This window comes from Physeter macrocephalus, chromosome 4 (assembly GCF_002837175.3).
Source record: "Physeter macrocephalus isolate SW-GA chromosome 4, ASM283717v5, whole genome shotgun sequence".
NCBI classification, from domain to species: Eukaryota; Metazoa; Chordata; class Mammalia; order Artiodactyla; family Physeteridae; genus Physeter; species Physeter macrocephalus.
In genome coordinates this window covers 95,462,151-95,479,725 of record NC_041217.1, presented here as the reverse complement: position 1 = coordinate 95,479,725, position 17,575 = coordinate 95,462,151, and the positions used below count along the sequence as shown (strand labels likewise).

General features: G+C 36.5%; 1 protein-coding gene across 2 annotated transcripts in view; it reads left to right on the top strand.

Annotated features, from left to right (window-relative positions):
* RTCA (RNA 3'-terminal phosphate cyclase) overlaps positions 1-17,575 on the top strand; it is a 23,637-nt gene extending 6,062 nt beyond the window's left edge. For both annotated transcript variants that reach the window (XM_024119915.2, XM_028489081.2), the window contains 7 exons: positions 2,099-2,157; positions 3,767-3,908; positions 4,279-4,403; positions 5,345-5,403; positions 12,569-12,663; positions 13,829-13,933; positions 17,197-17,575. In XM_024119915.2, the coding sequence (XP_023975683.1) occupies positions 2,099-2,157; positions 3,767-3,908; positions 4,279-4,403; positions 5,345-5,403; positions 12,569-12,663; positions 13,829-13,933; positions 17,197-17,298 (687 nt within the window). In that variant the 3' untranslated portion in view covers positions 17,299-17,575. The remainder of the gene's footprint in view (positions 1-2,098; positions 2,158-3,766; positions 3,909-4,278; positions 4,404-5,344; positions 5,404-12,568; positions 12,664-13,828; positions 13,934-17,196) is intronic.

Here is a 17,575-nt window from a genome sequence, read left to right as displayed (position 1 = left end):
CCATGTTTTGACTATAAATTTTTAGAATGATAAAATTCAGTATTGGCGTGCTTATACAACTAGTGGGAGAGAAAAGTGGTATCATCTCTTTTTCTCCAGGTTTATTGAGGTGTGGTTATTTATACTAAAATTCACCCTTTGTAGTGTACAGTTCTGTGATTTCTGATATATGATTGTGAACCAGCCACCACAATCAAGATAGAGAATTACTGTAGAAAATTCTGTTATCCCTCTTTGTAGTCAATCCCACCCCTCCACCCCTGGGCAATCAGTGATCTGTTTTCTCTCATGGTTCTGCCTTTTTTTCAAAACGTCATATAAAAGAATAATACTGTATATAGCCTGTTGAGTCTGTTTTTTTCACTTATAATACATCTGATTAGGGGGAGTAGGATGGGGGAGGGATGGATTGGTAGTTTGGGATTAGCAGATGCAAACTATTATATAATAGAGTGAATAAACAACAAGGTCCTACTGTGATAGACCATAATGGAAAAGAATATGAAAAAGAATGCATATATATGTATAACTGAATCATTTTTTTAAATAAATAAATAAATTTATTTATTTATTTATTTTATTCTTGCCTCCTTGGGTCTTTGTTGCTGCACGCAGGCTTTCTCTAGTTGTGGCGAGCAGGGGCTACTCTTTGTTGTGGTGTGCAGGCTTCTCATTATGGTGGCTTCTCTTGTAGCGGAGCATGGGCTCTAGGCCCGCGGGCTTCAGTAGTTGTGGCTCGTGGGCTCTAGAGCACAGGCGCAGTAGTTGTGGTACACGGGCTTTGTTGCTCTGCGGCATGTGGGATCTTCCTGGACCAGGGTTCAAACCCATGTCCCCTGCATTGGCAGGCAGATTCTTAACCACTGTGCCACCAGGGAAGTCCCATAACTGCATCATTTTGCTGTATACTGGAAATTAACACAACATTGTAAATCAACAATACTGAAATAAAATAAATTTAAAAAAATAAATCTGTGAGTCATCCATGTTGCTTGAATCAGCAATGAAAGCTAAGTAGTGTTCTATTGTATGGATGTTTGTTTATCAGTACCAGTTTATCCATTCATCAGTTGAAGGACATTTGGACTGTTTCCAGTTTTTGGCAAGTATGAGTAAAGCCACTATAAACACATACAGATTTTTCTGTCTGAACATAAGTTTTTATTTGTCTTGGGTAAATACCTACAGAGGGGTTGCTCAGTTGTAATCGTAAGTTTATGTCTAACTTTATTGAGAAACTGCCAAATTGTTTTGGCATACAGCGTGGCTGCATTGTTTTGCATTTTCACCAGCACTCTAGGAGAGTTTCAGCTCTTCTTCATCCTCCCCAGCACTTGATAGTCCAGGTTTCAGTTAAAATTTTTTTTGCCATTTTAATAGGTGGTACAGTCTTTTAAAATTCAGTTTGATAGGATGTATAATGAAAGTTAATCTCTCTTCACCTAGTAATACCACTTCAAGGAAATGACCCTAATTAAATATTGGGAAATGCAGCAAAAGATAATGTTAAAGGTATTGGAGCAGAGCATTATATACTATAATTATTGTTATATACATAATTATGTAATAATGAAAACTTGGACAATGGTTAGGTAAATTAAGCTAGAATGCCATGAAGTCATTCAAATATTTTTTAGGAGGAGTTTTATAATGTTGGGAAAATGCTTTTGTTTATAATGTTAAATGGGGAAAAATGTATAAAATGTGTGTGCAGTGAGATTTCAACTATATAAAAAAAAATTGAGAACACAGAATGGAATGCTATTCAACACCCCCTAATTTCTTACGGTACACTATATTGAGAATGTTAGGAAATACTGGCCTCTGCAGTTAAAAACTGCTAGGATCAAGTTTCCTGAGTTCTGATTTTTTTTTTTTTCATTACATAGACTTGCACAGCTCTGATTAATTAAATGTTAAACTTTTAGCTACGTGTCAGTTATTTTATTTGAAAAATAGAACTAGCCTATGCATTTTTATATCACTGTTTATCCATTGTGCCTCATTACTGCTTCAGTGCAGAGCACTTTTGTTTACTAAATATACTTGTTGACAGTGAATATTGGTGATTAAAGTAACAATAAACTGATTTTTTCAGGTTTTCAAGCCAATTGTTGAAAAATTTGGTTTCACATTTAATTGTGACATTAAAATGAGGTAAGTTACTTATTTCTTAACCCTTTGACCCACTACTTGTGCTAAAAATAGTGGAAAAGTTAGATCTTGGAGAACTGTCATTCCGTAACCCACTTAATACATATCTTACAGGAAATAATAGTACTTCGTGGCTTAAAAACAATAAGCAGCAGAGGCATGGGGACTTGAAAGGGAATTGCTACACTGAGGTACCTTCATATCTGGAATTATCCATGCTCACCACAGACAGAATGCTCACTGTGTGCAGACAACTGGAATGGGCACTGCAGGGTCGTAAAAGGGATTCTCTTCCACAGAGCAACCAGAATTATTTTTCTAAGAGACATGTTGGGCATTCAGGTTATTTCTCTGTAAGGCTTCCCTTCCCTCTGTAAGGCCACATAGTAAAAAGGCCATATTTCTTGGTGTGGCATTTAAGTGATTTGCAATCTTATTCCAATTTACTTTTCTAGCTTTATCCTCCCTCCCCTCCATGTATTCTAACTACATGATTGCTGCCATCCCCTAAGCATACTTTGTGCCTTCAGACTTCCATATCTTTGTTCATGTTTTTCTTCCCCTGCTCTCCTAAAAATTGGAAATCCTACATTTTCTGAAAATGAAACTTGTAATTTCTTATGTGAATTGTCAGTGATTGTGCCTCAGTTGGAGTTCCTATTTACATCTCTCTTGTAGTCCTTACAGCCTGGCTTGTGTCCTAGTAGATTATATGTGGAGCCCCATCTTACGAGATGGGGAGTTCTTTGTGGATAAGAGCATTGTCATTCTCATCTATGTGTTCTCAGCATCTCTGTAGAATAAGTGACACTAAATATTTGATTTAAAATTTTATTAGTGGTTCAGCTACTAAATATTCATCATATATTTATTGAGCACCTACTATGTGCCAGACATTGTTTTAGGCACTGGAATATAGCAGGAACAAAATAGACCAAGCTCCTACCATTAAGTAGCTTAAGTCTAAAACAGCACTGTTGAATAGAACTTTCTGTACTGAGGGAAATGTTCCTTATCTGTCCAGGATGGTAGTCACTTGATACATATGACTATTGAGCACTTGAAATGTGGATAGTAGGATTGGGGAGTTAAGTTTTAAATTTTATTAAATTTAAATTTAAATAGAGAATTCCCAGGTGGTCCAGTGGTTAGGACTCTGCACTTTCTTTTTTTTTTTTTTTTTTTTTTTTTTTTCGGTATGCAGGCCTCTCACTGTTGTGGCCTCTCCCGTTGCGGGGCACAGGCTCCTCTTTCCGGACCGGGGCATGAACCCGTGTCCCCTGCATCGGCAGGCGGATTCTCAACCACTGCGCCACCAGGGAAGCCCAGGACTCTGCACTTTCAACCAGGTTCAATCCCTGGTTGGGGAACTAAGATCCTGCAAGCTGTGTGGCCTAAATAAATAAATAAATAGATTAATTAATTAATTAATATTCATTCACATGTAGCTTGAGTTTACCATATTGGACAACACAGATCTAAAACATTATTTGGAAGTTTCAAACATGAATTATATAGTTGGATATCACTCACATGTTATTTTATTGTAAATATTGAGCTTTATTTTTGTCGTGCAATCAGTTTATGTGAGTATTTATGATACTTTTCATAGGGGCTACTACCCAAAAGGAGGTGGTGAAGTGATTATCCGAATGTCGCCAGTTAAACAGTTGAATCCAATAAATTTAACTGACCGTGGCTCTGTGACTAAGATATATGGAAGAGCTTTTGTTGCTGGTGTTTTGCCATTTAAAGTAAGCTATCTAATTCCCTTTACTGTATACCTGAAACTAACACAACATCGTAAATCAACTATACTCCAATAAAAATTTAAAAAAATAAAATAAAGTAATAAAAAATAAAGTCTAGATGATCTTAGAAGTGTATGCATGTCTTGATAAGTATTATATCATCTAAATTTTGAAATTATTGAAAGAACTTAATTTTTAAATAAATCTTTTCATTAAAAATTTTTCTTAAAATTCTGTGTTCTCTACTGTTGAAAATTGTGTTTTTATATGATGCATGTAAAAGTTATTAATTATATGTCTTTGAAGGCTTGAAAGCAATTGTCAAAATAATCATTAATTTATTTTATTCTATTTTTTTGTCTTGCCAAAATAGGTAGCAAAAGATATGGCAGCGGCAGCCGTAAGATGCATCAGAAAGGAGATTAGGGATCTGTATGTTAACATCCAGCCTGTTCAGGAACCTAAAGACCAAGCTTTTGGCAATGGAAATGGAATAATGTGAGACAATATACTTTTTCCTAGATGTTGGTTGAGAGAGCCCTGAAATAATTATTCTATTTTAATTAAAGATTTGTCTTTTTTTTTTTTGTTTAAATTTGTAGTTTTAAGAAGATATATTTTTAAGGGCATTCCTACCTAAAACAACAGTGTGATGAATTATGATGATTATTTCATTCTGAATTTTTTTTCTGAGGATGGTTTACCTTTTATTACATTATAAGACCCTTTTTGTTTATATAGCGAACTTAAATGTTTAAGCTGATCAGAAGTTAGCCTTTGAAGATGATCCTAAGAGAAATATTTCCAGTTGCTTTTCTATATCTCAAATGTGAAATCAGTTTACAAGTAAATATTAGATACGGCAAAGATCTATTTAGAAAAGAAATATAGTATATTAATCCATTTAGTAGTTATTTAAGTGTTATAAATTATTATATTATAATGCTTTAATTAATATTTTTGAAGAATAAAAGTATCTTTTGTGGATATTTAAATTTAAGCTCTCTTTTTCAGATTTTCTATTAAAGGGTTTAAAGTAAATGCATTTTCTTTGTATGATAATACTATCTAAAAACTATAAAACAAAACCAAACATCTCTGTAGAAAGACCTTTTCATTTAAGATAATGAGTGCAGTATGCCTTTGAAATGGTACCCCTTAGTGCTGATGACAAGACTTCTGGGAGGGCCATTCCTTACCTGTGAGTGGATTAGAATCTAGTGTGACTTCTTGTCCAAAGTGCTGAAAGATACTCATACCCTGATGAAGATGGAGAATGCTAATCATGCTGGTCTCTGTATGAAGACTTTCACTTTTGTAATATACTAGCCAGATCTAATTCTGCTTATTTAGTAGTCACTGTTCTCCTGTGTTGTATTTGCATGTAATTTTGGAATATTTATAGCATAGATAGTAATACTTTTTTTTTCCCTATATAGCATTATTGCTGAGACATCCACTGGCTGTTTGTTCGCTGGATCATCGCTTGGTAAACGAGGTATAGCTAAATGAAGGGGGTCCACTGTTCTCAGTGCGACTGTACAATTCTTTAATTCTCTGTCAGGATTAGGGTGTTGTAGAATGATGGATAACAAGTTTGAAAGGATATGGTTAACTGATTCTATTTTAGAGTCAATTAAATTTTCAGTCTTTCCCCCAACCTTATACTTTAAAAATTTTCAAACTTATAGAGAAGTTGAATGATTAGTGAATATCCATACACTGTTTGCCTAGATTCACTGGTTACGAACATTTAGCTACATGTTGTGTGTGTTTCTGAACCATCTCTATGCAAGTTGCAGGTACCAAGTCTCACCCCTGAATACTGCAGCGTGTCCATCCAAAGAATAATATCTGCATAATCACATTACCATTTTTATACCCAAAGAATCTGTCTATTATATATTTATTTTTTTAAGATTTTTTTTTTGATGTGGACCATTTTTTAAGTCTCTATTGAATTTGTTACAATATTGCTTCTGTTTTTATTTTTTGGCTTTTTGGCCGTGAGGCATGTGGGATCTTAGCTCCCTGACCAGGGATTGATCCCGCACCCCCTACATTGGAAGGTGAAGTCTTAACCACTGGACTGCCAGGGAGTTTCCCTGTCTATTATATTCAGACATAACCAGATACCTCCAAAATATTCTTTAGAGCAGTATGGGGTTTTTTGTTTGCTTGTTTGTTTGTTTTTGAGCACACACAGCATTTGGTTGTCATGTCTATTTAGTTTTTTTTTTTTAAACCACAGAATAGTCTCTTCACCTTTTTTTTCCTTTCATGATATTTACATTTTGAAAAGTCCAGGCCATTTTCTCATAGGATTTTCCACAATTTGAATTTGTCTGATTATCTCATGATTAGATTTATTCCGGTTAAACATTTTTAGTAAGAATATTGCACAGGTGATTTTGTGTACATTCTATTATATCACATCAGGGTGCACGTTATGTCAGTATGCCCTTTATCAGTACAGCTGACTGATCACTTGGTTAAGGTGGTGTTGTCCAGGTCTGTCTGCTATAAAGATTCCTTATTTATTTATTTATCTACCTACCTATCTGTCTGTCTGCCTGCCTGTCTATCTCTACCATGCTTCGCAGCATGTGGAATCTTAGTTCCTTGACCAGGGATTGAACCCGTGCCCCTTGCAGTAGAAGCACGGAGTCCTAACCACTGGACCACCAGGGAATTCCCCATTTTCCCTTTATGATTAATAAATACTCTGGGATAATACTTTGACACCATCTGATTATCCTATCTCAATACAACTTTCATCCAGTGGTTTTAGCATCTGTTGATGGTTCTTCCCTGAATCAGTTATTACAGTGTTGATTTCAAAATACTGAATGTTTTTGTGAAAGGGAAATTTCTGTAGTATTTGGGAGAGTAGATACATGTATGCATCTGTTGGTTAGTATTTAAAGTTACTTTTGCCATTGAGGCAACTTCTAATTGAACTTTTCACTGTTTGTGTGGCAGTTGATTGCTTTATTCCTACTTTGTAGCATCTTTAAAAGATGCTTACCCTCGCTATGCCATTTAACCACATTATTACTGCTGAATACAAAAACTTCAGATAATTTTAGTCTGCTCAGTTGGTTGATCTAGATACAGCTGGGTGTCAAATCTAACCAGTGTAATAGATAGGTAAAATCAACACCTTTGGTTGACTGGACATAAATGAATTCTATTTAAAACCGTGCTGTTCAATGTGTGGTTGGCGGACAGGTAGCATATTGGCATCATCTGAGAGTTTGCTGGAAATACCAATTTTGGGGCCCACCTCATGTGTCAGATTAGAATCTTTGTGAGTGGGGCCCAGGAATCTGTTTGAACAAGCTCTCTAAGGTATTATAAAATTTGAGAAATAGTGATCAAAAACATATATTTAGTGTATACTCAATACTTCTTAGGTGCAGTGAGGAATCAACATGGATCAGTGAGCCACTACATGCAATATCTTTAAGTCTTGAGAGGGCAAAGATAATGCAAAATATAAAGCAGAGACTAGGACCCTATGTTACAAGTAGTAAGTGCTTGGCAGGCATTGGGTGGAATGTGAGTTCAGTTTGTTTGTATTATCGTTAGGTACCAAGGTGTGCCAGGTACTATGTATGAAGGATTCAGAAGTCAGAGTCACCGTTTCTGCCTCCTGGCTTAGTCTGGCAGAGGAGACAGACCAATGCTGTGATTGTTCTATCCCTAGGGCACCGTAGGAACACAGGAGAACAGCTTATTCTTTGGGGGCTGATTGACCCCAAATAGAGTCACCGTTTCTGCCTCCTGGCTTAGTCTGGCAGAGGAGACAGACCAATGCTGTGATTGTTCTATCCCTAGGGCACCGTAGGAACACAGGAGAAGAACAGCTTATTCTTTGGGGGCTGATTGACCCCAAATCTGTCTTGTGCCATTCAGTGATCCTCCAGTGGATTCTGTAGATAAGTAGAAGTTAGCCAGATAGAAAAGTGAGAGCTAAGGAAGAAGGACAAAGGAAAGTGCCGACATAAAAGTGTAGTTCTGCGTTTGGGCAACTAGAACCGTATGTGATGAGTACAGGATCTGGGTCAATGCAGAGAATGAGGTTAGAGAGGTCAACAGATTTTTGAAGGGCTTTATAGGCCATATAAAGGGGTTTGGGTTTCATCCTGAAAACGTAAAGGTTTTAAAGAGGGATGTAATTCCAGGTCTTTGGAAGTAAGTCTGATAGCTGTGTAGAGGATTAGAGGAAAACCGTAGTGGAGGCAGGAAGACAAGAGTCTGTTAACAGCAATTCAGGTCGGAAATGGTGAGGACCTACACCAAGGAATGCAGGGACTGAGTCTAGAGAGATGAGTACTGATATAAGGGTATTTAGGAGGGTGAACAGACAATTTGGTGATCAGCTGGAAATGGTGGGTGAGGGGTGCAGTGTAATGACCTTCTAGATTTCTAACTTGGGTAACTGGAAATACTTAAAACTTGTGACTATGGGAGGTAGAGTTAGTTTGCCAGGGTAGAAGATATTTTTGGATATGTTGCATTGACATCATAAAGGGACCGTTACTCTGTTATGAGCAATACTTGGAATTAACTTTACTGCCAGCCCTGAAAAACTTTCTTTCCTAATATTCCATAAACATTTTTTTTCACTTTGTCATATGAGACAGTTTTTACTTTGAAGTTGTCTTTGGACAACGCTCATGTAGAATGCACAGTACTTATTTTTAGAATTATAGTGGTAGGAGGGAATAGAGGATAGAGCAGCACGCATACTGAGGTTGCCTGACTCCTTCTGGTGCCTGCGCTTGTTTCCTGTCAGGCACTTAAGTCAAAGGACATGTCATTAGCAAATGCAAAGACCTTGGGGTCTTCTCTCTTAGTCTAGGTAGTCTATATATTAAGCATCTCAGAGAATGTCGTGGATCCCAATATCCAGATCCCCTTTTTATTTCTGATTTAAATTAACTAGAAAATTACTAGACTCTGAATCCTAACGTTTAAGCGGTTTTTTTTGTTTTTTTTTTTGTTTTTGTTTTTTTTCGGTATGTGGGCCTCTCACTGTTGTGGCCTCTCCCGTTGCGGAGCGCAGGCTCCGGACGCGCAGGCTCAGCGGCCATGGCTCACGGGCCCAGCCGTTCCGCGGCATGTGGGATGCTCCCGGACCGGGGCACGAACCCGCGTCCCCTGCATCGGCAGGTGGACTCTCAACCACTGCGCCACCAGGGAAGCCCTGTTTAAGCGTTATTATCAGAAGCAACATTGGCTGGTTGTGCACACCACCATATGTATTAGAAGCAGTAAGTTGTAACTAGTCATGTTTTTGTCATTGTCTCAGTTACTAAAACTATTTTGACCTTAGTTTCCTTATCTATTGAGTGAGAGAGTTAGCCTGAAGAATCTCTGAAATCCTTCCAGTTATAACATTCTTTAATCCTGTTGCAAAGGTGAGGTTTGTTTGTGGGTTTTTTTTTGAGGGAATCTTGCAGTTTTAGATGGAGGCAGTGTATTATAACAGAGAGCACTAAACTGAGCAAGAAGACCTAAGTTTTGGTCCTATGTCTGTCATTATCTTTCATGGTGACTCTGGGCTTATCTGAAAAATGAGATTGGACCATTATCTATGTATAACAGTCCCTTCCAACTTTATATGATTGCTGTATGGACAGAATGTATTTGTCTTTACATAGTTGAATATCTGTGTATTTGTTGATTTCTCGTCTTTCAGTTAGTGTTCTTTACTATGGGACAAATCAATTTGCTAAGATGAATTATGACTCTGGTTTATCAATCCTGTTTCTTATGTATGGAAACTGCCTAGCTTGTAGTAAGCACTTTTTTTCCTCCTTCAGTATATGTGGTAATTCATGGCATCTCTCTGATGCTATAATCAGTCCTTTAGCTTTCTCTGTTCAGCCTGATAACTATTTTATAGTTTTGTCCTTTTAATAAGCTAGAAGAAGCCCCAAATCATTGAATATTCATTTTAATTTGTTATAAACCATCAAAATTGAGACCGTTTTAAGAAAGCTGTAGAATATCAGAAGAGTATTTGTCAGAAAAGCCTTGTTTTCAGAAGAAACTAGGATTTTGCTCTTTTGTTTAGAACATAATACTAATAAGAAAAATTCTCATATTTACTTCATTTTGTTCAGTTGCCACAGACCGCTAGTAATAGGTGGTAATTATGTTAGATCCATTCGTACCATTATTCTGTCTCAAGGAGGCTGGGTAGGAAGGAATGTGAATGGCTCTGAGAAATACTTTGCCCCTAGGCAGAGAAACCTTGAGAAACCTTAGTGTGTCTACTGCTTTCTGATACTACTGATACAAAGCCAGGAATTCCTTCCTTCTCCTTCACATCCTCCTTGCAAATTTTAGCCATTCTTCAAGGTCTCACCTAAGTCCTTCATGTTCCATGAAACCTTCTCAAGTTATTCTAGAACCTATAATTTCCTTTTCTGAAATCTCATTGGATATAGTTTATACCATAGAGCTTAGCACTTACCTCAAATACTCTTATATATGAGTATTTTCTGATGTCTCCGTAGCAAAGGAACCAGTTTCTATCACTTAGTATGGTACACACATAGTAGGTACTCAATATTAACTATTTTTATTAATAGCTTATTATGAACCAGTCTTGGTAATAGAAGCTTTATAAATATTATCTCTAATTTTTTATTTTATTTTTTAAATACTCTTATATATGAGTATTTTCTGATGTCTCCGTAGCAAAGGAACCAGTTTCTATCACTTAGTATGGTACACACATAGTAGGTACTCAATATTAACTATTTTTATTAATAGCTTATTATGAACCAGTCTTGGTAATAGAAGCTTTATAAATATTATCTCTAATTTTTTATTTTTTTTATTTTTTTGCGGTACGCGGGCCTCTCTCACTGTCGCGGCCTCTCCCGTTGCGGAGCACAGGCTCCGGACGCGCAGGTCCAGCGGCCATGGCCCACGGGCCCAGCCGCTCCGCGGCATGTGGGATCTTCCCGGATCGGGGCACGAACCCGCGTCCCCTGCATCGGCAGGTGGACTCTCAACCACTGCGCCACCAGGGAAGCCCTATTATCTCTAATTTTAGCAAGTTTGCAACTTAGGTATTATCATCTCCATCTCCATCTGGAAGAAGAAATGGAAAAGGCAAAGTGGTTTACCCAAGAAGTCAAGATTCATACATATTCCAAACCATTTCATTCAGTCATGTAAATACTTGCCTGATTGATGTTGTGAAGATAGTTTAATTTGTTATATTATTATAATAATTGCTGTAAGGGAAAAAAATGGTTAAAAATTTGATTTCCCCTTTTCTGGTAAATTTTATCAAGACATAGTCAAATGAATTTCCAAATATAAAATAAAATAAAAAATAACCATATTCTCATTTTTCAAAGGACATTTTTATTTGTAGCCAAGGGTTCATTTAGTTTAAAGTAAATAAAAAGAATCATTTGACATTCCACTACTTCTGATGGACTTATTTTGTATTCAGCGTTGTACCAAATATTTGTGGTATGTGTAGAGAAGTAGGAAGTAGAACATGGGAATAAATTTTCTGACTTATTTTCAAAATTAGGTGATACCGGGAAATTTTCTGGTGGTCCAGTGGTTAGGACTCGGTGCTCTCACTGCCAGGGAACAGGTTCAATCCCTGGTCGGGGAACTAAGTTGCTATAAGCTGCGTGGCACAGTAAATAAATAAATAAATAAATAGTTCAAATCTTAACGGAATAAAACTTTATGATATTTGATCTGAGAATTTTTATCTGTTCTTCCTTAGATGAAAATTATCTGACTTAAAAAAAAGTCCTTTAATTCTAATGGAATCGGCTGCCGACTAATAGTAACATATATGAATTGCAAATTTAAAATTTTGAAATCAAGGTGTAGTGTTATAGGGTCATAACTTAGTTGTAAATTGGTTTTATAATTAGTACTTCTTTTTTTTTTCTTTGGCTGTGCCGTGTGGCATTCGGGATCTTACTTCTCTAACATATATGAATTGCAAATTTAAAATTTTGAAATCAAGGTGTAGTGTTATAGGGTCATAACTTAGTTGTAAATTGGTTTTATAATTAGTACTTCTTTTTTTTTCCTTTGGCTGTGCCGTGTGGCATTCGGGATCTTACTTCTACCAGGGATAGAACCCGTGCCCCCTGCAGTGGGAGCACGGAGTCTTAACCACTGTACCTCCAGGGAAGTCCCCCTATAAGTAGTACTTCTTTTTTTTTTTTTTTTTTTGCGGTACACGGGCCTCTCACTGTTGTGGCCTCTCCCGTTGCAGAGCACAGGCTCCAGACGCGCAGGCTCAGCGGCCATGGCTCATGGGCCCAGCCGCTCCGCGGCGTGTGGGATCTTGCCAGACCGGGGCACAAACCCGTGTCCCCTGCATCGGCAGGCGGACCCTCAACCACTGCGCCACCAGCGAAGCCCAATTAGTACTTCTTAAACAGGGCCAAAGCAGCCTGTTTTTTCTTCCACTTGTGCATTTAATAAAATATCTGCATATGCTAAGCTCTCAGACGATTAAATATACATGAAGATCTTATCCTAAAGGTTACATTGGGTGAGTTCAGAGGCCTAAAAGATATTACACCAGTGCTAACTGGGATATATTAAACTTTTTGCCTCTTAGTATTTAATTTAGTTTTTTTACATTGTGCCTGTTGTAGGTGTTAATGCAGACAAGGTTGGAATTGAAGCTGCTGAAATGCTGTTAGCAAATCTTAGACATGGTGGTGCTGTGGATGAGTATCTGCAAGACCAGGTAATGACACTTTTAGGATAAAAACCTTCAAGCCTATTAGATTCAAATATTGGGCAATTAGATTGAATATAAATTTTAGTCATTGACTTTCAGACACTGATTGGTATGTCCTAGTTCAGTCCATTTTTTAGGTATTATTCTGGAATTTATATACCATAAATTTCAGTTCTCATCTTACTTGACCTGGCTACAGCATTTGGCACAATCGAGCACTCCTTCCTTCTTGAAATACTTTCTTCGCTTGCTTTCTGAAATACTGTTATTATCTTTGTATCTCGCTAGCCTTACATTCTAGTCTCTTTGCCCGTTTGTTATTGTTGTTTGCCTCTTCTCAACTTCTAAATTTTGGAGAGCCCTTGGGCTTAGGCTCACACCTCTTTTGTTTATCTGTATTCAGTCCCTCAGTTATTTTGTACAGTCTCATGGCTTTAGTACCATCTGTATGCTGACAGCTTCTAAATTTATATCACTAGCCCAGACCTTTCTCCTTAACTGCATGCTCATTATATTTCTTATGCCTGTCAGCATCTCTGCTTGGATGTGTCATACACCTCTCAAACTTAACATATCCACTCACATTGAGAAGTGCTAGTGAATATTTACAAATACAATCTTTTTATGGTGCACTGTCTTGATAGATTTTCCTTTCTACCATAGTTTTTTCTCCTTAGTAGCAAATCAGATGTCTATGTTTAGAAATGTATTACTCAAGATTTCTTGACCAGTTTCTTAAGACAGTTTTCCTTATTTCTAGTCTCTTCCTTCTTACTAGTCTACACTCCAGTAATTCTGTATTAGTGTATTTATTTATGTGTTAAAATGTTGTAATTCTAGAGTATGGAAGAAACTTTCATATTATATAAAATAGCTTGCAAAGATAGTTGGCCTGATTAAATTTATTAACTTTCAACTCTATATTCTTAAACATTAATTTTAAAAATCTATATTGAGATCTGCTACTAAGCATTTCTGTGCTACACCACAGACTTTTGGTAACACAGGTTTTGTATCATCTTAAGACTTTTGGAAACCTAAAGAAATAGAAATTCTTTTTTAGCTATGTTGATTTCTAGTATCAATAGTATTTTCATATGGAAAGCAGTAGAATTTTAACCCCAAATATTAGTAAATGTGTGAGTTTTCTTCTTGGTTCTTTTTTTAATAGCTGATCATTTTCATGGCATTAGCCAGTGGAATTTCCAGAATAAAAACAGGACCAATTACACTCCATACCCAAACGGCTATACATTTTGCTGAACAGCTAGCAAAGGTGAGTATTCTATCAGAAAGAGTAATTGATTTTCATTTTGGCCAATTTGGAGTCACATTTTAATCAACAGAAGACTTAATAGTAATTGTAATTGCTGTCATTCGGTGAATACTTCCTATGTGGCAGACACTGAGCTCACTCAGCAGTGAAAATGAGTTGTCTCACTCTGCATGACCATTTTAGGTGGCTATTTATTATTAATCCCATTTTACTTATGAGTCTAGTAAGGCAGAGGAATTAATTGCTCAGGATAGTTTCTTAGTGGCAGCAGGACTGAGCTTTGAGAAAACTGGGAGAGCATACCTCTAAGCTCATGTGTGGTAGGTACTGCCTTCCAGTAGCTGAAGATGTTTTAATGGGAACTATAAAATCAAATCACAAGGGATTTGCAGTGGGCTATAAACTTAAATTATTATAAATTATTTATATATATTTATATATTATTTATATATATATTTATTTATATAAAAATTTTATTTATATAAAGGACGCGCAACCACTGCGCCACCAGGGAAGCCCTATAAAAAATTTTAAATGTTTTATTTTCTTGTGATTTTATTGGGGTAGACTAGAGTATTTGCTGGACTTCTAACATTTACCAGTCCTTTCAGTTTCAGAAAAGTAGATTTATATATATATATATTTATTTATATATATATATATATATTTTAATTTGGCTGCACTGCACGGCTTGTGGGATCTTAGTTCCCCAACTAGGCCCTGGCAGTGAAAGCACTGAGTCTTAACCACTGGACCACCAGGGAATTCCCTAGATGTATAATTTTTAGTGAAAAACGATTTAACATTGAATAAGCTCATATTTATACCTTTTCTACAGGATTCTTAAATTTAAAAATGTGACGTGTATATTTCATCTGAAACTAATTTCTTTATAGAAAATTTAGAAAATAGAGGAAAAAAGCTGTCCCTAACTCCCCCTTGCCAGTAAAACCACTCTTGACGTTTAGGTATTCTCCTCCTCTCTTAAAATTGTTTCTCTTTGCATTTTTTTGCAGTTAATGCATACAGCTTCATTTCTTGCTTTTTTCAGTAATGCGTGGCATATTTCCATTTTGCCATAGTCTTTATAATGTAATTTTATAAAATAATATGAAATTTATAACTCAGAATTTTATGAAGGAAGGTGCTGACCTTAAGCATTTAAAAGTTATAAAAATAAGGTACAGTAGTATTAAGAAATTAAGCATTACAGAGGTATACCAAGTGCAAAGCCACGGTTGCCCTACTCCTAACATGTTATTTGTATGATTCTTAATAATGTGTACTTTTTTTGTTGTTATTAGAAAGGATAGGTAGATTTTGGTTAAATTGTAGGAAAAGGCTTGATAGGAGGCAAAGGCAAAGGCAAATTATATTTGATGTCAAAAGATAGTTAATTGTATTTTTTATTATTCTACTTATGCTGTATTTTGTAACTACTATTTGTCTCCCCACGTAGACTGTGATCTTCTTGATAGCAGAGACAAGGCTGTATTCATTCTTTTTTTAAAAAAATAAATTTATTTATTAATTTATTTTTTGCTGCATTGGGTCTTCGTTGCTACACGCGGGCTTTTTCTAGTTGCGGCGAGCAGGGGCTACTCTTCATTGCGGTACACGGGCTTCTCATTGCGGTGGCTTCTCTTGTTGAAGCGCGTGGGCTTCAGTAGTTGTAGCTTGCAGGCTCAATAGTTGTGGCTCGTGAGCTCTAGAGCACAGGCTCAGTAGTTGTGGCACATGGGGTTAGTTGCTCCATGGCATGTGGGATCTTCCTGGACCAGGGATTGAACCTGTGTCTCCTGCCTTGGCAGGCAGATTCTTAACCACTGTGCCACCACAGAAGCCCTGTATTCATTCTTTCTACAGTACTTTGCACATAGTAGACACTCACATGTTATTTGAAGTGAATACACAGTGGAAAGTGCCGTGAACTGGAATTTTTAGCTCTAGTTTCTTGTTCAGCTTTGTTGTGTTTTAACTCAGTGATTTGGGGCAAAGGTGCTTCATCATTATCTCAGTGCAGATAATTCATCAGTAAGGTCAGAGAGTGTGCTGTAGTCCCTATGGCTCCTTCCAACTCTAAATTTTTGTAGTTTTCAGTAGGTTTATATATAGGCTAGAAATGATTTCCATAATTGTTACCTGTGTTTCATATTTATATAGTGCTTATAATTTGAGAAAAATATATATACTATATAAATTGTCTGTCTAGTTCAGAATTCAGATTCAGTGTTTATTCATTCAACAGTAATTTTCAGTGTCCAGTGTGTCAGTGCACTGCCACATAATACTGAAACTGGAATAATTTTGTAAATATTACAGTTCAACAGGGCCTTGGAGTGGTGGTTTTCACATTGTATTTCAGAGAATCAAAAGGTTTTAGGCATACTTGAAATCCCTTTGTCACAAATTCAGTCAGCCTACTCAGTTGTTTTGATTTTAATTCAGTTTTCTTAGAATGAATACATTTGCTTTTTAAAAAATCATGTTTCCACAATATAATGATAGAGGTCAAATGTTTCAAAGCCAAACTTGAATTAGTTAAGTGAAAAATACGTTAAGCCCAATAAAGATGAGTGAAGATGTTAATTGTTACCTCCCTCTACCTTTCTGCCCTGAACTAGGTATTTTAAATAGTATATTTAGGGAATTAAATTAGCAAGAAAATTTGAGGGAATTAAAGGGTATTTTGATACTTGACAAGATAAAAGAAGTATAAATGCTTCAGTGCCATGTTTTAGAAAAATTTTAGGAAGTAGGTAGTAGAGATGCAGTGTTATTAACAGTTGAGATTTTTTTTTTTTTTTTTTTTTTGGGGGGGGGCCCAACCACCCCTCCCGGGCCTGGACGCCTCGCTCACCATGACTGCTGCCGGCCGGGGGCGGGTCTCCCCGGCCCCCTTCCTGCGCTGAAGTAGGTAGTAGAGATGCAGTATTATTAACAGTTGAGATTTTAAAATTTATATTTGCTTAAGCTGTACTCCCGGGGGGTTCTGATTCAGTGGGTATGGAGTAGGGCCCAGGCTCTATATTCTGACAGAACTCCACAGATATGTATACCTCTGAACAAGGACCATGCTTCTGGAACAGAATATTTTATATCTAGGCCATTGAATTTCACATGAGTCATTTGATCTTTGTATCTCTAGCTTCTTCAATAAAATGAGTTTGGTATTAACTACTGCCTATTTAAGCTGGAGTTGTGAGCTCGTCCCTCTATCGCTTTTCATATTATTTATATACTAAATGCTCTTCTGGTTTCAGGCTAAATTTACTGTGAAGAAATCAGAAGATGAAGAAGATGCTTCTAAAGACACTTACATTATTGAGTGCCAAGGAATCGGGATGACAAATCCAAATCTATAGGGTATTTGCCTTTTAAATGATACCTCAATGATGTATTGCACTAATCATTTCATAAATATTATAGAATAATGAATAAGCAGTAACTTATTAAAGGACCTGACTTAAATTTGGAGATGAAGTACAGAAAGTTCTAGATTTGCTGAGAATGCTTCGTCCTATTAATCTCACTTTGACTGTCTTCTGAGATAGATAGGGACAGTGAAATTTAAGAGTTGGTGAATATGTATGATAGCTGATTTCAGTATTAAAGTATTGAAATAAAATATTCTTTTCACCT